Source organism: Scleropages formosus, chromosome 21, assembly GCF_900964775.1.
Source record: "Scleropages formosus chromosome 21, fSclFor1.1, whole genome shotgun sequence".
In the NCBI taxonomy this organism is placed as follows: domain Eukaryota; kingdom Metazoa; phylum Chordata; class Actinopteri; order Osteoglossiformes; family Osteoglossidae; genus Scleropages; species Scleropages formosus.
Window position 1 is genome coordinate 3,226,854 of NC_041826.1, and position 24,761 is coordinate 3,251,614.

At 38.9% G+C, this 24,761-nt stretch overlaps 1 protein-coding gene across 5 annotated transcripts in view; it reads left to right on the plus strand.

Annotated features, from left to right (window-relative positions):
- The window catches only part of LOC108924287 (low-density lipoprotein receptor-related protein 1B-like), a 368,874-nt gene that overhangs the window by 76,750 nt on the left and 267,363 nt on the right, over positions 1–24,761 (plus strand). For 4 of the 5 annotated variants that reach the window (XM_018735562.2, XM_029247286.1, XM_029247287.1 and 1 more), the window contains exon 2: positions 4,196–4,318. The exons of the other annotated variant lie outside the window; for it this stretch is intronic. In XM_018735562.2, coding sequence (XP_018591078.2) covers positions 4,196–4,318 — 123 coding nt within the window. The remainder of the gene's footprint in view (positions 1–4,195; positions 4,319–24,761) is intronic. 5 annotated transcript variants of the gene reach the window in all.

Genomic DNA, 24,761 nt, shown 5'->3' on the forward strand with positions numbered 1-24,761 from the left:
AGAAGAAGAAGAAGAAGAAGAAGAAGAACTAACATTTCTTAACTAACAAAAGCAGGTCTCAGACCAGACTCTGTGTCTCTTGTTTGCATCATTGCATCATGTTAGTTCATGCTGCTTGGAAGGTTTGCACGTGACAGTATAATTTTGTTTAAACCATTATTTTTGCTAGTAGGAATACTAAAAGGGAAAAAAGGGAGAGATGAGTTTCACCGGAGTCCCTGTTATTGCTTTTTGACTGACACGTCACTGGTGTTGAATTGAATGGTGGCAGATTACCAGCAGGCTTCTGGACCCTCGTTTCCAAACGGAGCGGAATTAATTGAGGGCGATCTCAGGACGTGAACAATAAAGAATCCTTCCTCTCGCATGGTAATCGTCTAAGCCAGGACAAAGAGACTTTGAGCGCACGTCGCCATCGAGACGCCACGTCTTATGAGATGCCCTGTCAAGCAACAAATCCATTGTCTCTTTCCTGAGACAATGCAAACTCTTCTTCATAATCTTTTAGGTGTACATTTCAACTTTAGGCACACATCCTACAGCTGTGATTTCACTATGAAGAAATCCTGTTCACTTTTCACTGCATGTCTCACACAAAAAAGAAACTGGGCTCCGTAGAGGACCTCTTTAAAAGTATAGTAATAAAGAGGGGAAAAAAAAAAACAGCTCAATAATGGTCCTAAGGCTTGAACCCAAGAGCCTAAATCCATTGATGGCTAAAACAATGCATATACTGTAAGCATCATTACTTTTTAGTTGGTAACCTTAGAACATGGTACACAGACTGTATTTTTTTTTTGTCTTCAGACACCTTCACAATGATTTTTAAAGCCTCTTGTCAGTTACAAAATAGGATTCAGTTCAATTCTATTTACTTTTATAGAGCGCTCTTCTCATGCAGTGACAGAGTGCTTGAACACAGGCATAATGCAAAGAAACAAATAGATCACACAAATAAACAAAGACATTTGACTACAGACTAGCGTAATACATTATCAATGCTTTTATAAAGCTATAAGTATGCTTACTGGCCACGGAGGAAGGGAACAAAAAAACTCTCCACTGAAAGCCAAGGGAGAAAAAAAACCGGTAGGTTTCCAAGTGCCAGTGGCTGCCCACCCCTTCTGAACATTCTAGATTAAATAAGACTTCTAAGTCAGTTTACAAGTAATAATGGCATTGTTGCTGTATGGAGAAGCATTTCAAAACCTTCCAAAACGTACTGCTTTTACAATATTACATTTATAGAAGGTCACTCCTCCCCCCCTCTGTTTCCTTTTACCACCATGCTTGTGGTAATGTAACAGAATCATAGCGCTGTGTTGGAGTGATAAGTGTAAGGCATAAAAGAGGAGTTTGCCTGCAGCTCAAGTGCCAGGCCTTTGGGGATGCTGGCGAGACTATTCTGGGATGCACAAGTTAGGCTTCTCAAGCTCCTGTTTCATGTAACTGTGCCAGCAGTTTTAACTGAAGGTACTTTTTTCCACTACCTACCTGCAGCTTTTAAGCGGATTTGTTTTTTTGTACTATTACACATAAATGTACAATGATTTCTCCATTATGAGGTTTGGGAAACCTAATTTTTCCTTTTTTTTTTTTTTTGTAAGGTAGCGAGACAATTGTGTGTTTTGATGCGTTGTTGAAATTAGTTTGGTTTTCAGGCATAAGGGCAGCAGGTGTGGTTAAGCCTCACACCTACGGCCACAGAGCTGCAGGTTGACATCCCAAGAAGTTCTGGAAGAGCAAGACACTTAACCTCACATATTTTAGTAAACATCCAAAATTTGGATTTTAAACTGCGTAATTTTGTTTTAAAAGGAAAAAAATAGCAATCATTAAAAACAACAAAAAAAATACAAACACACATTTTCTGAACCGCTTGTCTGATACGGGGTCGCGGGGAACCGGAGCCTACCCAGCAACACAGGGCGTAGGGGACACACCCAGGACGGGACGCCAGTCCGTCGCAAGGCACCCCAAGTAGGACTCGAACCCAGACCCACTGGAGAGCAGGACCCGGTCCAACCCACTGCGCCACCGCGCCCCCAAAATACAAACACTTCAGAATTAATTTAATTTTGGAAGTAGCACAGATTTCAGTTTCATACACAACCTGTCATATAAGGGTGGGCTGGGGTAGGGATGCACTTTTTGTGACTGCTCTATAAATGTGAAGCTCCACTGTCCATTTTGATGAACACTCTCTATGCTGATGACCTAAACCTCACTCCATGGCTTTGAACACCCACTGCATCCACTCTGCAAGTGACTGTTACAAATGGATGTTCGACACCTGCTAAATTTCTCATGCATTTATTCATGTATTCTCACATGAAAGATTTACCTAGACTTTACAGATCAGAGAGGTCAAATTTGGGAATCCTTTGTGATGCATTATATCATTTTCGGTCACCTTTTGAAGAAATTAAAGACATGGGGCGAAGACATGCCATGTAGGTACATGTTCAGCAGCTAGTTGAAGAGTGACCCACACACATGCCATGATGCTATGATGCTCTGAAGGTTTTAAATGCATCTGATAAATTGCATGAATCCATAATAAATGACATAAAAGGGATCTGAGCTTTTCAACTGAGCATATCAACTTTGCTCGGCTAGAAAGAGGAATAGACTGAATTTTGCTTTGCCCCTCTAACTGCAAATTCACTTTGGGGCTGTTTGGCAGAGAGAAGCTGTTCCTAGAATTACCCAAACCTTATTGTCACCTGCAAGCCTACAACCACACAAATACAGGAAGCCAGTGGACCCGTTAAGCTGGAGCACAAACAGGCTGCTCTAGCGCTTCCTTAGGCGTGAAGAACAGAGGAGCAAAATGGTGTCAAATGCCAAGCAAGGCATATGCCATGAATCTAAAGGAGTCCAAAATTTTCTGGGGGAAGCTTTGGGAGAAAGTAATTGTCAAGAAGCATGCAGATGCTTGCTTTTGAGGATCAGAGCAGCACTGTTTTTTTTTTTTTTTTTTTTTCTAAAAGATTGTCCTTGACCACAGGTGGTACACTATTCAAAACATTGTGTATAGACAGAGGCAGCAATAGAAGAAGGAACAGACCTTCTTAGCAGCTTAATGGCAAGATGCCAGAAATGATAACACAGTACTTCTCTAATGCACGGTATTCTGAGGGTGCTGTCACCTCCAGTTCTGAGAGGAAGCGATTAAATGCTGCTACGCTTGGTTGTTTTGTTAAGCCGTTTGCCATCACAGGGAGGATAGACTTGCATTCTGGGTGGGTTCCGTTGTTTGCAGTACGGTGCCGTAACAATCACCTTTGATTCAGTTTGAAAGCATAGAAAAATAAAAATAGACAGCCAATTTGCATTTCTTAATTATAGCGTAAGGCCCAGTCTTACAGAAATTATCAAGTTAGCATGCCTCAATAACTCTGTTGTGTGCGGTGTGACAACAGTGAGCTAGTTCAGCACAATAGAAACGATATAGATACTTTCTTGTGTTTTGTAATTTTAGATTAGAATGCCTCTTTCTACCAATTGCCAAAGGCTTCATGAACGAACCAGCTGGTCACATAATCTGTATCTAAAATATAGTCTAGCATTATAGCTAAATATATCGACTAAACATAGGCTGATGATCTTCACCTATGTCTTTATATTTACTATTCAGTTATGTGTAACTGTGTGAAACAGAAAGGTGTGCAAAGTCATGTTGGATGAATAAGTTTTGTTGTATTTATTTTTTGTCTAGTATGCAACTACAGTAGGATGAAGTTACACAGAAATTTACACTGAAATTGCATCAATTTAAATTTTAGACAAAGTTTTGGGGCTTTTTTGGGTGATTTTTTCTTTTTGCATGCATAATTTGTGTTTTACTGATCTGTGTGCTATGAGAACTTTGTGGCTTGCTGTTCTCAGGAGGAAGCGGATGTCTTCACAGGGGTCATTTTTCAAACATTACAGACACTTTTCAGTTTGCTGCATTGGGCTTTGTTTCTGTAATGCATGGTATAGTACATCATCTGCATTATGTAATCATGCATTAACATCACAGTGCACTGTCACCCTACACATGCTGCCCTGAGTACAAGGCTATTAAGTGACAGTCACATTTCAGTTGTGCTCTGTGCCATTGCAAAATGCACCTGTGGTGCCAGCCATCCCATAGCTCATACAGTGTCATCTCTCTCCCTCTCCCTATCCCCCTCTGTCCATTTCCCAGAGCCCCTCGTATGCGATGTGGGGGAATTTCTGTGCCGAGACCAACTGGCTTGTGTCTCCGAGGAATGGCTTTGTGACGGTGAGCCTGACTGTCCAGATGGTTCCGACGAGACCCTGGACAGATGTGAGTATCACATGGATATGTCCACACATAGGAGCGAGTGGACAGGGGGTATAAATGGAATTTGTCAAAGTGTGCAAGCATAAACTACTTTGTGGAAACCAAGAACTTTTATTTTTTTCAAATTTGTGTACTTTTCTGTGTTTTTTTTTTCTCTCTCTCTCTCTTTTTTAGTTATAACACTGAAATATGGAGAAATGAAAGGTAATTTTTAAATAAAAGCATACATAGGGAAACCCTAGTTAGAGAGAAATTGACCTGATCAGAAGGATTTACACACAGAAGGGTACCATGTTTGTAACAAGATATTTTGGTTATTTACATTTGTTTTCTTGAAATTAAAATGTACTAAGAATGAGTTCTTATCTTGGCTAAATCAGTCGGTATTTACTGCAGCTTTAGTGGTCAGCAAATGCTCTTTTCATTCTGTAAAAGCCATCTTCAAAAAAAAAAAAAAAAAAAACAGCCACAGCAAAGGGTATAAAATGTAACCAGTATTATATCACAAATCTTATGCCTTCAAGATTTATATGCCATTTAATTTTCAAACAAATAAACCTACCACAGAGGGGCTGAATATCATGAAACCACAGTGAGCATTAAGCTCGTAGGAGTGCAGAAAATGGAATTGTCTGCATGTTTGATTGTTTTCATTTTCTGGTGTAATCCTTCTTAATGGCCCCTACTGCTACACCTATTTTACCCTGCAGTCCCCCTATTCTGTGTTGGTTCTGTTTTGGGTCATAGTGAATTATATTTTAACTGCTTAAGCCATTGATCTTGAATACTTTGGAAATAACATAACTAAGGATTAGCGCTATTTTCATTTTAAAGGGTAATCAATGTGAGCTCATTTTACCCCTTTAGAAACAACGTTAAGATGTCAGTATAACTGCTCACTTTTTTGTTATAATTATTTTTTAGATAGTAAATGTGCTCTGTTGCAGATTGATATAAGTACACTTAATCATATCAAAGGAGGCTAGCTATGCAGGTGATATACAGATAAATTGTACAGAGTATAATCTATAGAAGCTATACAATGTAGTTGATAGCGTAGTGGTTTGAGTTAATTTTAAAAATTGCAGGTTTCAGTCCCACAGCACCTCCAGCTTACTCCATTACTTACTGCAAATTACCCTGGTAAAATTACCAGTTGCACAAATGGAAAAATAATTGTAGGTACCTTAACGTTGTAAGTTGCCTTGTAGAAAAGCACCAACTAAATCAACCAGATTTTGAGTCATAGTTTTGTGTTTTAGTGTCACTGCAACCACAATTTGACGTGCGTATGGCTCAGATAAGCAAAAGTAGTTCTCCTACAGCATACTAAAGCTGAAAGACAGACAGGACATCTGAGCTCTTATAATCACACTGCTGTCGACTGCATACCTGTGCACATCTGTACTGGCACTGTGCTAATCCTGTGCAAATGAGTAGTCCACATTCAGCTTGAGCTCTTCCTTCCTCAAAGGCATTTTATGATCATTGCCATAAATCTGGGTAGATCTGCTTCATAATGCTTCTTCATAATGTATGCATATTTATTAATGAGCTGTTGCAGAGATGCTAGTTAACATGGATCACTTGTCAATAGGCAATGGTATTAATTCTGCTTTTCCTTCTGAAAGGAGAGCAATACATGTGAAAGCCTTGTTTGTCCTGTCACTGCAGTGAGCAGAATATTTAATTGAAAGCTTGTTTTTCGGGCAGTTCTGTACAGATATAAATGCTTGTTTTACACTATGCTTTTGCCATTTTCTTGGAAATATGCTCATAACAATAAACTCATACTATCACTTTAGTTCATCTTTCATTCTGAAGTATATTAGCACAAGGGCCCTTAGCAGAATGGTGTGGCAAAGCAGCAATTTATTCTACTAGTTCAGAGTCACTAGAGTCACGAGAGCCATCTATACATTTAAGTTTTCTATTTGAATAAACCATAAAGTACTCAAGAATAAATTGGGCCATAAATCCTCTTCTGAGACACTGGTATTTATGATTATTTATACTGGTGATTAGTCCCATGAAAGACATGTTAGTTAGAAATAATGATACTGGGCCATTTTCTGTTCCTTTTTTTTTAATTATGGTGAGATTCATCCCTTGGTTTATAATACCACATTTACAGTGGTTAAAATATCGATAAAACTTTATTTATTTATTTATTTATTTATTCATTGCTTTTTCATTAATCCAGTGGCAGGAAACATTTTTTTTAAGTGAAAGGGTGAGTATGTGTTTATTCTCTTTCAGCTGGTACACTGTATAACATGAATTTATTCATCGTGACTATCACTGCAGGAGTCAACTGTTAGGAGAACTGGTAAAATGAGTATTTAGAATATTATATCATGTTATCGGGGTTGCTCCACAATGTGTTGGGTCTGCATGTGTTTATTTTCTTCTGTTCTATATTGTATTTCTGAAACTGCTAAATGAGAACACGTCTGAGGACATTCTGTATGTCAGTTAAGCTCCCAGAATATTACAGTACGGGCAAATTTGTCTTTCAGAAAGTGCCATGAACAGATTCTCTGCACGCGATATGTCAGAATATGTTCTGGAAAATTTAGATGCTTCACACTGCGGTGTGTTGTCCCAGGGTTGATCTTTTGAAGGGTGGCCTCATGAATTTTATTGTGTTTACATCCCATAATGAAGAAAGCAGATTCGGGAACCTGTTCATGTCCACCATAGTGATGGCCCTGCCTAAGCTTTTCTCGTTCATTACTCTCCACTCTCATCTATCTCAGATATATTCTTCTCTGTTGCTTCATGGAGAAGAGACTACACATGACACAGCAGTATTCGGTGAAAACGACACTTTATTGGGGGAGTTCAGACACATCCACAGAGCCAGCTGTCACATTTGCGTTTTCCACCATTTTTGTATCACACAAGGTAGCCCCTCCTTTGACATTGTTACGTTATCAGCTGAAAAAGTGAAACAAAAAGGAGATGTGGGTAAGGTAGTGGTTAGAGCTGCTGTCTTTGGCTCCAAAGGTTGCAGGTTAAGTCCCTACCTCTGGCTGTAGTACCCTTGAGCAAGGAACTTATCCTGAAAATTACACTGCTGTATAAATGGGTAAATAATTGTGACCTTAACACTGTCCGTTGCTTTGGAGGAAAGTGTCAACTAAATGAATAAATGTAAAAGCTCCATTGAGTAATAAAACTTTAAACTTCCTGGGACACAAGTTTTAGTAAATAACAAACAAATTTAAAAAATAAAACCAAAAAAAACCACAGATCTTAGATACTCTTCCCAGGATGTACTTTTCCTTCTGAGAGGGAAACGATTCCCTTCCGGATGCACCCAGTGCTATTTTTCTTTTTACGGACCCTCCCTCTTTTATGGCCTAGACTACAGCCTGCCATACTCATACCTTTCCTTTTACTATGCTTCTTCTTAAGCATGAATTTATAAGAGGTTATGAAGCATAAATGATTGTGACTGCTGTATGAATCCATTATTTGGCCTTTGTACACAGAGCACAAAATGATGTCATCAGCTTTGTTTTCTGCTGCTCCTTTGCCGCGCTGCCACCGAACAGTGCGCTGGGAGAGAAATGAGTGATTGCACAGGGCAAAAGGCAAATGGAGCCGTAGCACACGTTTTTTTACCTTCCGAACAGGGTGTCAATGGCTGTGCTCAGCGGTTGCTTAGCGCTATGCACAGGCAGCTCGAAATCAATTTAAGGAGGTGATGGTGCTGCAAACTGGCTCATCTCAAAGGGAACTCACGTTGTCTTATTGGAAACCTGTCTTTATAGATGACAGGTGCTTAAACTCCCTGCCGCACCTTGTTGACTCCAATCCTCCAGAGATGGCAGTTGTTTGTGTTGTTATGCTTTGTTTTGTCTCCTCATGCGAAGAAAAATAAATAAATTAATAAATGACTAAATAAATGAATAAATAAATAAATAAATATGAAATTCTTATTAGTTTACTTCAGGTTGACAGGGATGTGCTGTGCTTATCTTTCCCTCCTTCTGTGAGCTTTAGCTAAAATGCTAAGTATGGAATTTTGGGTATTTGAGAGGATGGCATTTGCAGTGTTTTAAAGCTTCGAGAAGTCTGCAAAGGCAACGCATTTCAGTGCTCAAACCTTGTTGTTTAGTCTGCCAGAGGACCTTGCAAAAAGCCCAAGAAAACAAGTTAAGCATCACATTGATATGTTAATGCATTCACCGAAATGTCACTCTGGCAGCAATCAAAAGAGAATTGTACTACAGCAAATTGAGTTGTAAAGCCAGGAATTATTGGCAATGGTTTTGACAAGTGGGCCTCCTATGACTAAAGTAATTAAGTCATAAGTTGTTTTCTGCAGTACAGTCAAAAAAAAAAAAAAAAGAAAAACTACCAGATATGCCAAAGAAAAGTTTTCCGCAGTTTTTCAAACTTTTAATCTAACTTGACATCAAGTTCTTTTTGGCAAACAGTAGCCCCCGAAAAAGAAAAAAAAAAAAAGAACTGATACGAATATCTGTAATTTTATAAGACAGACCTGTCCAACACCCACATAGCTAATAGTGAATTGTTTTTTTTCTTTGAATAATTACAGCTTTTGATGCCCCTTTTTTATATTATCTAATATAATTTTGTAATGTAAGATTTTGTGTAATCAGTGCATGCTATAATACATTGTTACCCTTTTCAGTTAATTTTTGAACGATTAAACACAAAACTTACAAAGAAAGCATCGTACAATGGAAATAATTTTGAAAATACATAAATATAAAAATAATCTGACTTTTTTTGTATGAACATAATACAAAGTACAGTTCTACAGAAACACAATAATACTGCTTTTGAAATCCTCAAATTAGGATATGTATATAATAGGATTAAAATATAATGCTATCATAAGACGATAGGCTTACGTTAGCTTCTGGGAGAAGCATAACCATTTGAGGAAAGCAAACGGTTATGCTTCTCCCAGAAGCTAACTGTGAGTTTCCTGCAGTAGATGAGCTCTATGAAATGTGTAATCTCAGACAGATCTGAAAGTGCCCCTACTGGTACTGGCCCCTCACCAGGTACCTAGGTAGTTACACATTCAAGGGGAGTCACTGTCCATCAGGTGGGGGGGGGGGCTTATTTCAACGCCAGTTTCCTGCAGCAGGCAAAAAAGCTAGCGCTCTGAGCCATGGCATCTTTTCCTGTGTGAGCATCGTTGTGTGCTGTGGTGCCCTTTTCAGTATCATATCGTGCAGAACTGGCGCACTTTTCACAGTAAAGCCTTATAAATTCTCTGTGTTCCAGCCCGCACTTCTGCTTAGGACTCTTTTAACCTTAGATAATGAGATATTCCCTGTTCTCTAAACTTGCCAAACAAAATTATCTGTCAAATGCAGCCTTTTTTTTTGTCCATATGTATGTTTTATTTCTTTTTCTGGTGAAGCGTTGAACAAGCTGGAATGTGTTTCAAAAGGATCTTCTCCCTTTTGTCAGTGTTCGTCTGAAATCTGTGAACAGGGAGCAGCTGGAGGCTCTTGATGAAAATTCTTTTGTTATTCATTTAAAGCGTTTTGTTTACAGCTGTATTTACACAGTTAACATCTTCGGAAGCTCTCAGCGCGCAGTCATTTTCTCCTGGTGCGCGTTGGCAAGGGACAGGACATCATCCGCCATGGTTGCTAGGTAAATATTCTAAAAGAGGCCTGACTCCCCTCTGGATTGCCCGATTGATTCTCTCACCCCCATCAATCTGTGGTTTAGAAGCGGCCAGGCCTGCCTTGAAGCACACAGTCATTACATGGTGCACAATCCCAGTTCAGCAGCTCGGCTGAACAGAACACAGATGTTCATCTCGAATTTTTCATCATTTTCAAGATGTATGCTGGGAGGCCAGTGGAGGGCCTTCAAAGGAACCTCTCCATGGGGTTCCTGGAGTATGATGTTATTGTTCTTATAAAGAACAAGGGTTTGATGGGCAATACTAAACCCTAACTGCCTTTGGTGTTTTTTTTCTTATCTTTGTTCCTCCCAGTGTGATGTTCTGTGCAGAGTGGACTGTTTTTATCGCACAAACAGACCATAACTCCATCTCCTCTGGTGGACAAAGCTTTGTTCTTCTCTGAGCACTTCCGCTATGCCTTTTCGCTCATTGGCACAGTCTGGGTTTTGATTTGTCCTTATTTTTGTTGCGGTATTGGAGTTCATTTCAGTAAACACGGTTATAAGCTTCACCTGGATCAAAAGCCTGTCAAGACTACAAAGGTGCCTTTAATAGCACGTATGCATATTCATCTGTTTGTATATTTATTTATTTTTAATTACTTGTATTAATTTTTTGGTAGGACCTCTGTGATAAATTCTATCAGTCGAACCAGGGAGGAATTTCCTCAGAGGAAATAACTTCTCTTCTGTTGGAACACTATTGGTGTACTGATGATAGTGGATTGTCAAGGACCATCTGTATTGATTTATCTTTACAAAATATCCAAAGGACTTTTATAGGCATTTCACTAAGGATAGTTAGGTTTCTATGGAGTCTGAGAAATATCTGAAAACAGGACATTCTCTTTCAGTTCAGACTGTATCTCTTTAAATATGTTAATATTGTTAACTACTTAAACAGAGTCTATATTTATTTTTACAAAAAGCTTAGATACATAGACAAACTGTAGGCTCCAGGATACCCAGAAGTGAGCAATTGTCCCAGATTTTTGTAACATTCAGTTTTGGGCCCCAGGATTTATTTGGGTTGCCAGCCATACAGCTGAATAGTTACAGAATTATCATTTCTATCAACCAAAAAAAATAAAAAAACATTTTCACTAAGTCATGAGAGAGGGACTTGGGGAATAATATGCATATATACATTATCTTTATGGTTCATATTTTAATTACTATAAATAAATACTGTATATAACAGACAGTATTTGTATATGCTCATGCTGTCCAGGAAGTATAGACCGTGAGAACAGATACTCCCTTGATGGGACACCAGTCCATTACATTGCAATCGCAGATGACCACAGTCACTCACACACACATTATGAATGGAGTCACCAGTTCACCTGAAATGTATCTTTGGATTATGGGAGGAAACCCATATGGACACAGGGCACCTGCAGACTCCACAATAACTGATCTCAGTTTGAACCAATGTCTGTGCACAAAGCCAAATATTACAGATAGCACACGTTATTGTGTGAATTATTAATTAATGTTTTATTATTTATATTAAATCAATGTGAGAAATAAAAAAAATATGTTTAAGCTACTGGAACAGTATTATCTATTCAAACATACAGAAGTAACCTTATTGCCTTTGTCTAGGTAATGGTGTATTTAATACAATGACACTGCAAACCCAACACAGGGTTCTTTGCCTTGGAATATAAACACTGAATTGACAGGCACTCGATACTCCAGGGAGCTGTATATGTGTTATTTCTGCCTGTTTTATGTTATTTTCAAGGGCACAATTACCATTATACCCTTAAATTCTAGTCCATATAGGGTAAGTGTAATAAAGCAATGCTGTTTGTTATATTTTCATTTATTATTCCCTGTCTTAACGCTTTGTCTCTCTGGGGACGAGTAACTCTGCAGTGGTAAAGATGGTAAAAAAACGGTGCAGCATTATTATCTATTATGCACATCTGAGAGTCATTATGAGGCATTATGAGGCTATGCATATATTTCCAAAAGACCGAAAAGTATTGCAAGATTTATCTATTTACTATTTTTAACTACTGAAGTATTTTTAAAGTAGTTATTGCAAACCCTTTAATTTAGTTTAAATGTCGACACTAATATATTAGTATAATGTATGTATATATCTTTCCGCAAGTCATTGTCTGACTTGCAGTCACTGTACATATCCTTTTGATATAATGATACAGACATTTCAGCTATCAATAGCCCAGATTAGTGTAACCTTACAGAAGACTGCTTCACCTTTTTTAATTTTTAATTAATTGACTACACCTCGGCATGACAGGCTAACAAGCTCACACACACTTGCCATCCCCTGGAGGGAACAGAAGGATGGGGCCTAGCCAGCGATCGCTTGCAAAATCACTTCTTCCTTTACATGCATTTTTTGTACAACCTTCCTACCCTAAACATAAAAGAAGATGTGTGTGCTCAAGAACAAGAAAATTGTATTCTTAAAGACACGTTTGAGTGCAACTCAATTTCTCTAACCAGTACAGAATACCGGTTAGAGAAATTGAGTTGCGCTCACTAAACACATTAGCCATTGTCTATTGTGAAACTCACCTTGTTTCCTGCCCCCAGATTTCCACTATCTGTGAAACCAATTACTAGTAAGTTTGTAACGATAATTATCACCACAAACACTGCAAGGCCTTGTGGGTAAGCAGATCAGTAAAGGAAAAGTAAAATGATTTATGTTTCAAGTACCAAGTGCTAGTTCAATTTTTAAAAAAATTAATAAAAAAAAATCTTTTCCACTGCAATGAGATTTTGTGCTGATACCAGAAATCATGATTTGAATAGTTATTCACCTGGCGCCAGCAAAAATTACTAACAGTGAAACAACTGTTAAGATTCAGCTATTCTTTCAACAATTGCTGGAATAGGAATTTGGATTTCATCGTATGGTGAGGTATAGTCTACTTACATTTCTGAAGGTGAGTGAACTTTTTTTTTTTAAAAAAAATTAAGCCTGGTTTACAGAGGACAAGTTGTCCAGCACTTTTCATATTCGAATAGATTGTTTGTAAATATATCTATACCCTGGGAGACTGCCAGCAGAGAGGTGGTTTAGTAAGTAATGTAGTGTAGCATTTTGTTATAGCGCTTAAGGACAACCTTATGCAATCTTCGCGGACATATCTGTCTTCAAACCCGGTCAGTGGCTGGAGATAAATGAATGTTTCCTTGGTTTGCCCTCGGGCCAAGGTATGGGTGGAGAGAGGGTTTCTACTTTCTTGGGTTTCTAAAGCAATGCTTTTCAAGAACCTCTCATGCATCTTCATGAGAGACAATGTTTACAGGGGTTGCTCTTGGCATTTTTTCTAAATTCTACCAAAATCCAGAGATCACATGAAATTCATTGTTAGTTGAAACAAATAACTTTCTCTGCAAGTTGTGAGAATGTGATTTGTGTACAGCTCATGTGATTGCCATACCATGTATAGCTTTCTGTTGAACTTCCTCTGTCACTACAGCCATGTTCCAGGCTTCATTCATCCTGCTTTAGTTCTCATTATTTTTTTATGTTGCTACCCTTTTCAAATTTCATTCGTAATCAAATTCTGTTTCCATCTGAATTCTAAACACCCACGCCAACTGGGGTGGGGTGAGCTCAAACACACAAACACATTCTTTTTCCAGTATGCATGCTGTGAGCCACCTGCTTGGACAAGGGCACTTCTAACCCAGTTCCATCTGAGTCCAATCTGGCACAGGCAGTTACAAGATTTACCCCATCCTAAATTGCCTTTAGGCAGCATTTCCATTGTGTGTGTTAGTCTGACTCAGAAGTTGAACCTTGATTGGTTGGTCAAGCTGTCAGCTGGCCAGGGACATGAAGGTATGTCGCACTAGTGTTTGAGAGGTGGGACCTGTGCCCTTTTTAAAATAATGAAAAGGAGTTAACCCTGGAAGAGTATGCAGTACAACAATGAAAGACCGGTTAATGGAAAGTAAGACTGGTGGTAAGTTTGCTGTGAAGTTGACAGGAATGCGGAAACTTCTTTTTTTTTCTTTTTTACTTCATAGACTCTCTGTTCCTGAGTCTTTGCACATTTCCTCTGTTCATCCCTGCTTTGGTACATTATGGTAATGGTACTTCAGTAGCCTTTTTTAAATGATTATTCTTGAGCTTCACAAAGATGTGTTAGAATAGAGGCAGAATCAGATTTTAAGATGAACCAATTATGAATTTGATCTGGGTTTGACTACTTCATGGTTACCCCTTTCCTATAACAGTTTTACTTAGTCTGAAGATAGTCTTCTAAAAATGTTATACTAGGACAGATAACCCCATTGTAGCTGACATTTTTTTTTGTCTCTGCCTATCTGTTGTGTTGTGGTTGTACTGTTGTCAACACATGGTAATTTGTGAGGGAACAACCCTCTACGGATCCAGTGTTTCCATCCTGAGCTTCTTCACTGCAGACAGGTGATGTGGCTGTGCTCTTTATCCAGTATTACCTTCAGTCAATGGACGGAGATTCCCCAGATCCTTGCTTCCACCAACAATTTCTTTTGCTCTCTTTTTAGTGTCTTCATTTGTGCAAAAGGCGAACACTCTGACGACAGAGTGTGAGACTCTGAAACTAATCCCTTCCATTTGCTGGCTGCCAGTCAGTCACATCGGAGGGCTGATTCACTTCCTATGGCTGGTTCCATCTGCTCAGGGACCAAACAAACACTAGGAGGAGAAAGCCTGGGCCCAACTGTTTCTCTTTGTGAGGCATGCTGGCCTGGGGGCTCCTGGGGAGGAAGTAAACAAAGTCCAAACACTGAAAGAAATCCCAGTCTATTGCAGCAACTGGACATGCATTCAGGAACTGGTCTGTGATTTCTATATCATAACTCAGTAAACTGAATTAAGATTAACAAAATCTTGAAACTTTTTAAAAGGTTTTGGCTATGTGTTGATGAAGCATGTTTAGGCTGCATATACCATACAGGTCATATGTTAGAAAAAGATTTCACACCATCCTTGCATAAAACAATACTTGCATAGCTGTTGATGTGAGCTGGATTAATAATTTTGAATTATTTTTGCCTAGTTTCAAAGTCAAAGGTGTGCTGTTTGATGGTATCAGACACTGCAACAAAATATGCCCAGTGAAGGTACCCCATTGTTTGATGTTCTCCAGATATTGTTTCTTGGTTTATGCATCTGGATGCTGTCTTTTGCTTGAAGGACAAACATTTAACTATATGTATATGTGTATACATATCCCTTAGTTGCCTCCAACACAAATTATGTAAGAGGGCACTTTTAAATTTATCTTAAATTTTTTCTGCAAAACACGTGTGACAATTAAATGTATCCTTTCTTTCAGTGCCTGGTTGTTTGTATCAGTCTAATCTGGTCAAACACTGAGACCAAGGTTAGGTTAGATAGGTTGATAGGTAAGGTTGATCAGATATATATTTTTGCTAAGCTGCTGCTTGCTCTGTTCACCTTGTTTGAATAGCTCCTTTAAAGTACTTATGAATCTGGATTCACAACTACATAAAAAAGACTATCCAATAGAACAGAGACCTTCTATGACCTCTCCCAGTAAGAATGGAATACAATATTACAGAAAGAAATGGCTTTTTTGACCAGACTGTGGATTGTTAATGTGTCTGTATTACAATTGAATATTTTCCTTAAGGCGGGGGTGCGGTGGCGCAGTGGGTTGGACCACAGTCCTGCTGTCCGGTGGGTCTGGGGTTCGAGTCCTGCTTGGGGTACCTTGCGACGGACTGGCGTCCCGTCCTGGGTGTGTGCCCTCCCCCTCCGGCCTTACGCCCTGTGTTGCCGGGTAGGCTCCGGTTCCCCCGTGACCCCGTATGGGACAAGCGGCTCTGAAAATGTGTGTCTGTGTGTGTGTGTGTGTGTGTGTGTGTGTGTGTGTGTGTATGTATTTTCCTTAAGTGTGATTTGGATGCAATCCCGAGAGAACCAGGAATGGAAATCTGTTAAAATATTTTTTTTTGGTCCTTTTATAGATGTCATACAACTAAACAAATGTAGGAAACCACTGTGCAGAAACAATAGGCTACTGGGCTGTCTTGTGCGGCTGCAATGCAGCAGTAGGTCAGATGTTCAAGAACTGATGTGAGCTAAATTTTCCATTTTTTTTCATCTGGAAAACAGTGCCAGTTCAGCGTGTCCAACACAGACTGTCAAAAGCATTTACTAGTGGAAAAGCTCGCTCAAAGGCATAGCGTTACATATATACTGTTACTTGAAATTTCCATATCTATTACTTAAGAATCTGCTTAAAGATTTCTGGCCAAATTTTGATGTTGCACAACAGCATACCTGAAAATAGTGTCAGCAGGTGTTAGAATTATATTCAGCTACAAAGTATACAATCTGCAATGCACTTCATAGTTCTATCACTCATCATCAGTGATCAACGCAACATTAATACTAGTCTGTATGTCAATGCTGTATATGAGCAGAACACAGAAACAAACTTTAACACCTGAAAATGGTCTAAAAATTTTACTTATTTTTAAGACTGAAGTTTTTTAAGGGACATAGACACCGATCAGCCACAACATTAAAACCACTGACAGGTGAAATGAATAACACTGATCATCTTGTTACAATGGTGCCTGTCAAAGGGAGGGATATATTAGGCAACAAGTGAAGAGTCACTTCTTGAATTTGATGTGTTGGAAGCAGGAAAAAATGGGCAAGCATAAGGATCTGAGCAACGTTTACAAGGGCCAAATTGTAATGGTTAGACGACTGGGTCAGAGTATCTCCAAAACAGCAGGTTTTGCTGGGTGTTCTTGGTATGCAGTGGTTAGTACCTACCAAAAGTGGTCCAAGTAAGGACAACTAGTGAACTGGTGACAGGGTCATGGGTGCCCAAGGCTCATTCATGCACGTGGGGAGCGAAGGCTAACTGGTCTGGTTTGATCCCACAGAAGAGCTACTGTAGCACAAATTGCTGAAAACCTTAATGGTGGCCATGATAGAAAGGTGTCATAACACACAGTGCATAGTAGCTTGCTGCATAGGGGGCTGTGTAGCCCTAGTCAGAGTGCCCATGCTGATCGCTGTCCACCACCAAAAGCACCTACAATGGGCACGTGAGCATCAGAACTGGACCATGGAGCAATGGAAGAAGGTGGCCTGGCCTGATGAATCATGTTCACTTTTAGATCATGTGGACAGCTGGGTGAGTGTGCGTCGTTTACCTGGAGAAGAGATAGCAGCAGGGTGCACTATGTGAAGAAGGCAGTGTGATGGTCTGGGCAGGTTTCTGCTGGGAAAACTTGGGTCCTTGCATTCATGTGGATGATACTTTGACATGTACCACATACATAAAGATTGTTGCAGACCACGTACACCCCTTCGTGGAAACGGTATTCCCTGATGACAGTGGCCGCTTTCAGCAGGATAACGCGCTCTGCCACACTACAAAAATTGTTCAGGAATGGTTTGAGGAACATGACAGAGTTTAAGGTTTTGACTTGACCTCCAAATTCCCCAGATCTCAATCTAATCGAGCATCTGTGAGATGTGCTGAAAAAACAGGTTTGATCCATAAAGTTCCCACCTCACAACTTACAGGATCTGCTGCTAATGCTTTGGTGTCAGATACCACAGGGCACCTTCAGAGGTCTTGTGGGGTCCATGCCTCTGCAGGTCCGAGCTGTTTTGGTGGCACGAGGAGGACTTACACAATATTAGGCAGATGGTTTTAATGTTTTGACTGATTGATGCACATGCAATCTATTTACCTTTACATTTACATTTATTCGTTTAGCAGATGCTTTTGTCCAAAGCGATGTACATCTCAGCAAAAGTACAATTTATGCATTACATTAAAAGAAAGAGACATAGCTGCAGACATGGAAGTCTCAAGTAAACCTAGTTTGTCTCAAGTCTCAAGTCTCAAGTAAACCTACCACTTGCTGTACCAAGGTTCATCGTGCAAGTAGGTGCATAAAACACAGGATAGACAAATCCTGATACCCTCCTACCAATTTTTTTTTTTTTTTATTAATATAAAATACACAAACAAGCAAATACAATGCCAGAGTAGTGGCTGTATCTGGCTATATCTGGGGGTGCTCATGAAGTTACGGTGCATGAACATTTACACCGTACATGAGCTGGAGAGATCTTGGGTAAAGTGAGTCTGGAAGAGGTGAGTTTTCAGATCCTTCTTGAATGCAGAGAGTTTCCGCAGCTCTGAGTGAGAGGGGAAGGTCATTCCACCACAACGGAGCCAGAACCGAGAACCTCCGAGCTTTACCTTTTGTGTATATTTATTCTGTAGCCTGAGTTTGTTTCATGGAAAGTGATATCTACAAAGTTGCCATGTTTCAAAAACACAGACAATGTATGTAAAGATATGTATCATATCATTTTAATGTATAATACAAAAGGTGACCAATTTTCAATTTCATACTAAAATTATCAATCATATGCAAGACTAGTTTTAATTTTAATAACTAATTTTGGCACCTCTAGATGTTTGCAAAGTTTTGTCTAATTATAGAACTAGAAATATGTTTCTGTGTGAGCTAATTGACCTAGGCCAATTTTAAATTATATACCTCTAAAAATTAAACTATGCATTTTGGTATTGTGCACAAGAAGAACAGAATCACCTTTGCTCCTGGAAACCACTGATGAATGAGACTAGACCTCAGTCAGTAGCTCTGATTCCCTGCCGAAATTATGACAACCCTCTAAGGTCTGACATAGTGCTATGGTCTGTGTTGCACATGTGTGGTTGATAAGCAGAGCACAGAGTGTGATCCCAGTTGTGGTGAAGTGGGAGCAAGGCTTTATTGTTCTTCCTCTTCTACCAACAACACCAGCAACACAAGTTGTGGGGATCTCTGGTGCAGGATTGTGGCAAGATCAGGTTCAACTTTTGCTACATGCTGATACAAGCTCATTGTTGAGGTCTCTTCCCAGGGCCCCTTTCAATTTAGAAGATTAAATAGCTGGTTACCTGTTATTCACTCTTTGTTGGTGTGCTTGGCCCTTACTGTTCCTCCCCACATTCCATACCAACCCTAGCTTGCCACAATCTACAACAGTCAGTATACTCATTATTTCCCTGACCATCCTGTCGGAGGAAGGCTTGGAGGAACGGCCATGAGAAGAAGAAGCAGAAATATTCCGACTCCGCGGCTGAATGCAAGATGGAAGGCAGTCGTCTTTTCGGTGATGGTGGGATGTGTGGAACATCTAGTCAGTATCTACAGTAGGACATCAGAGTGACAGGAGCAAAGTTGTGGAGGGTACTGGAGGAGCAGGCTGAAAATTAAGTAGAAGGAAGCTTCAGGTTGGGAGTGAGAAAGAAGAACAAAAACAGAGCAACACATGGCTCACAAAGGCAACTGGAGGTACAGGCAAAGGTACAACAAGCAGTTTTGCTCATCAGGAAATGTACCTGTCTCTATAACCAACCAACTCTACTGTGAAACTCAATACACAAAACAAGTGAAATGCAGGAGGAGAATTGTTTCCTTTGGCCAACAAAGACTGACACCGAGATGCTCGTCTTGACGTGCAAGGCTGTACTTATTTTTTTTAAATTTTCTTTCATTTTTAAATAGGCCTAATTGGAGAACTTAAGTCACTTTTTTCTTGTTTAAAGGTATGTACGTTCATTATATATGAGTACACACACACACACACACACACACACACACACACACACACAGACACACACACACATATTTCATTTTGCACCTATGGGAATTTTCATTTAAGAAATTTAGTCTTTTTTTACATTTCTGTAAAACTTTCCTGAAGCCCTGCTTTTCCCGCTTCTATTTAACTGCAAGCTATTTTCTTCAAGTACAATTATTACTCTTATTATCAATAACTATTGGTCAAATGCAAGGTCACGGTAGATGCATAAAGCATGAGGCAGAACACGCCCTGGACAGCATGCTCACACACTTCCCCTGTTACTGTTATTCAAATTTAATTCTTTGTAATTAATAATACTATGGTCTGAACAAGTCCTGAGATTTTGCTTAGGACCTCTGGAAAAACTTTGTGTGGCCCTGTACGCTTGTGTTTTAATGATGGCTTCTTACTGAATACACCCCAGAATTCTGAAATTGTCGGCGGATCAAAAAAAAAAAAAAAAAGAAAAAAAAGTGCATATTTCAGTACCTCTCAAATCAGTATCCATAAAATGCACATTGCTGTGCATTGCTTTTTTTAAACTGCAGATCCAACTTAAGAATCAAACCAATGTCACACTTCAGTGTTTCATCTTATACAAACTAATCTTTTGCTCTAAGTCCTCTGAATGCTTATACATGGACGACATATATACATGCTTTTGTCCCCAGCTTTTGCACTGAGAATGTTTCCTTTTTAAACTGGGTCAACAGATCATTTCTGTGTGAAAGGGCTTATTGAAAGTCTTTTAGCTGTATTAAGGTACTTTAATTTTTAGATGACACATTTTCTTTTAGACTACTTCATTTCAGCAATTTTGCTGACAGGCTGAGTGGAGGGGGAAAAAAATTAAGCTGTGAGAAATGTGACAGAAGCAATGTTTAGCAGAGCTTTTTCAAATGGGACTGCACAGGATGGAATTCGATAATCCCGTGCTTGCCGGTGCAGGCTCCTATCCCCATCCTTACAAGGGCCACAGTGTTTCTCATTGTCTGTTAATTTTGTAATAAATCAAAGGCTGCGTTTTTGTGTTCAGATTCTAACAGACTGCTAGTGCAGGTACCATAGTGCTTAAAGCTGTTGTTTTTGGACTTAGACATCACAGGTACAAGCCCCTCGGCTATATTATTCTTTGAGAAAGGTATTTCTAATGAATTACTGTAGTGAAAAATTACCAATCAGTATAAATGTGTAAGTAATTGTGGATAGTTGTGTTTGGAAAAAAAAACATCAATTAAACGAATAAAGGTAAATATAGTGTCTCAGTATGATGCCCTGAATATAGATAAAAACTAGTTGTGTGTCAGGCACCCGATAAGGATGTCCTTGTGGGGTTGACTGCCTTGAGGCTCTTTTGTGTATCTCCCTAGGGGAAGACCTGGCTATGACTGAATGAAGAGATTAAATTTTTCCATTGGTCTGGTCTAGGAATCCCTCAGGATGAGTGGGGATCCAATGCCATAGAAGTAGGAGTAGTCTACTCTACTTGACCTTTTCCCACCTTTAGTAAAAAACAGGATGGTGCAACTACATTTTTTTTTTTTGCACAGATCTATCTTACCAGCGCAACATCTTGTTTTATGTGTTCATTCCCTTCCAGAAGAGACTTAATGCTGACCCTTGTGACCGGTGTAGAGCCGTTTTTTTGTAAAAGCCAGAAATGCTGCTTCTAAGCCTAGCCTTCATTGTACATCATTCTGGCATGTTAAAAGCTGCTGAAGTGATTTGTGTGAGTTAGTCTAGTTATTCTAGATGATTGAAGCAGAAATCTATTCAGGTGGGTTCCATGGGGTTGTGAAATGGGCTTATTTCTATCTCCAAAGCACCAGAACAATATACTAAATCTTGCACACATCCAAATATCAGCTGGAAATTTCATGATTTAAACGGATGTTTTCCCTCCTGTTTTTCTTTTTAGGACCAAAAGTTCTTGAATTTCTGCAAGTCACTCTGTTGTGTTGGATAGAGAGATTAAATAATTTGATTTCATGACCACACTTCACAACTTGAATTGAGAGAAAACAGCAGCAGATAGTGGAATTGCATTCTTGGTGCTGAATTAAACATTACGGATTTCGATTTCACTTCTTGGCCCCCATCTTTAACAGCTGATTTTCTGAACTTATATAACGCAATGGACTTGTTTCATCCGAATGCATTTCTACCTAACTTATGAGGAACAGTACTGTTCTTTCAATATTTCAGGGGATTCGACTGAACCTCACTGCTGTACATGTGGAGTGTGCACATTCTAACCACATGATGTATTTTTACACTGGTGAGTTTTCCAGTTTCCTCTTATACTGTAAAGACATCTTTTAAAGGTGAATTGACAAGTCTAAATTTTCCTCTGTGTGTGTGTTTTTATACCTTTTTCATTGACTCCTGTGCTGTTCAATCTGCACTGTAGGTTGTAATGTCGGGTACCAGTTAAAGCAATAAGAAAAGCTAGAGATGGAATGAAAGACCTTTATTTATCTGGTTATTGTTTAGTTAACTGCATGCCATGCAAATAAATCAGCTGTAACAGTAACAGCTTATCCAGTGCAGTGTTGCAGTGATTTTGAGCCTATCTTGGAAATTATATGGTGTGAGACAGGGTATTCCCTGGGCAGAACATGACTCCAGTGGCAGGTGTCACATACACATTGATTCAATCATACATTTAGATTTACATTTATTCATTTAGCAGATGGTTTTCTCCAAAGCAACGTACATCACATGGAAAATACAATGTGTGCATTACTTTAGCAGAAAGAGGCACTTAGATGTAGATGCATGATTCTAAAGTACAGTTACTTTCTACCATACAAACCAATGTAAATCACACGAGTAGCTACATAAAACTTGATCCAAATATCGACGATTCTTAATCACCTTCCCAATAAATATTTTATTCATTTTTGTATGTAAAAACATTTATATTACATTAGAGGACACATATGAACATGCACATTACACACATGCACATGCTTGTATTGCAAGCAATTTAGCCCTCATTCCACCTAAAACACATCTTTGGCCGATGACTGGGAACCAGAAAACCTGGAGGACACCCACACAAACAGGAAAAACATATAAACTCTACACACACTGAACTGGATTCAAACCTATGCCTAACTGACAGACCAAGAGCTGTGAGGCACCAGTGTTTAAGTGCTCAAATAATGAAAATTTCTTAGAAATATTTACTTGTTTGTTAGCCAGTTTTTCAAAAATCTGTGTGCACATCAATCCAGTTAACCGACATCAGTTAATTCTGAGCTATACACGGCAGTAAAACATACATTTCACAACTGAAGATAAACATAAGACTGACCATGAAAACTCCACAAGACTGTTTTAGTTCCCACAATTTAGTTTGTAGTGTTTTCTATGGGAAAATATGTAGCTGTAAAATTTATAAATATATTCTGTATTTTAAAAGACTGGTCACTGAGTAATCAATGTGCTGAATACCTTCATTGTTAGACCAAGTTATGGTAACTATGAGAAGCAACTATTGTATATTGTTGCCTCACTTATTACATATCTACACATATTCAGAGCATTACATTGTCTTATCGTTACATATGCTTTACTCAAAATTTAATTCACCCAGACTGTAATTGCTGTTCAACAAAATAACGCTAATCACACTGTCATGGACTGGTTTCCCATCCAGGGTATACTTACTTCTACGTGGCCCTGCACCCATGCTTCTAGGACAGGCTCCAGAGTTCTGCATCTCTAGCTAGGACTACCAGTTGAGGAGAGTGTGAGTGAACAATGACCTCATTTACATGGACCTTCTTATTCTGATTTTATGCATAATAATGAAATATTCCAGCTGTAATGAGTAGTCATGCAAACATCTTTTCCAAAAAGGTGCCTCAATGTCTAGTATGCAAAACTTGAATGAGATGCTTTCACCTTGCCTATAATAACCTGAAAGTGGAAAGTATGGGAACAGTTTATTCCACCAGTTATTCCTTATTATTTTCACCAAGTTATTTAGCAGGTGTGGTGGTGCAGTGAGTAGCTCATCTGCCTCCCAGCACCCCAGTGGTGTGAAATGCTGTGGGTTTGATCCACACTCAGTCTGTGTAGAGTTTATATGTTCTCTCTGTGTCTTTGTGGGTTCTTTCCCAAAAACATGCTTTTCAGGTCAATTGGTGACACTGAATTGCCCATAGTTGGTGAATGTGTTGCTTCTCTGTAATGGACTGGCATCCCAGCCTTGTGCCTAATGATCTTGAGATTGCCCCAAATCTGTGTCCGGTAATGGAATTGGATGTATGGATGAGTTTAGCAGATCCTTCTCCCAAAAATGAATTAAATTGTTAAGCTACTTATCATTTAAAGCTCTGTAATTTTTAATGTGGCAATTTAGGGAACATACCTTCATTAAAGGCACTACCAGAAGAGGTGGGGTTCAAAACGGGGTCCTTCAAGTGCAAGGGGACACTTTTAACCACTACACCACTTGTTGTCCCGAATGACACTAGAGTAGTATAGCTGTATGAATAACATGACAAGGTTTTGATGTAGTTTTCTTTTTAACTGTCATGCAGTTTAAAGAAAATTTCAGTTTTTAAACATATGGGAACTGTGACTAATAACCTTGACTTCTGATGTATATTCATTACATGTTTAAGAAGAACTACGGTAAAAATGCTGAGCTGCAAACAGTGTTAAGAGAAAAACAAAATAGATGGTACAGTCTAACATCTTCAGACCAAATAGAGCTAATTTCCAAGGATGTAAACAAGAATATTTATCCATGTCTAATAATATAAAAAGAGTATTGACAATATGCCCATATGCAGAAAGTAGAGTACTGCATGCATAGCCAGTCAGTGTTGTACAAAGTTGAATAAGTAAAATCAGCAATAGTTAGGTGAGACAAAAATTGACATAAACATTTTTTAATTTATTTTCCTCAAGCTGTCTAAATTGCTTGTTTATGTTGATCATGCTAGTTTCAGTTTCAACTACTGCAGGAAATGATAGCAACCCTTATTCTATTATATTTGAATAAGTATAATAATTGGTTTCTTGATAAGAATTATATTTTTACTTGGAGCATTAATATATAAGTCTAACAAAATTAGTGGATTACATGTCTTAACTAAATGG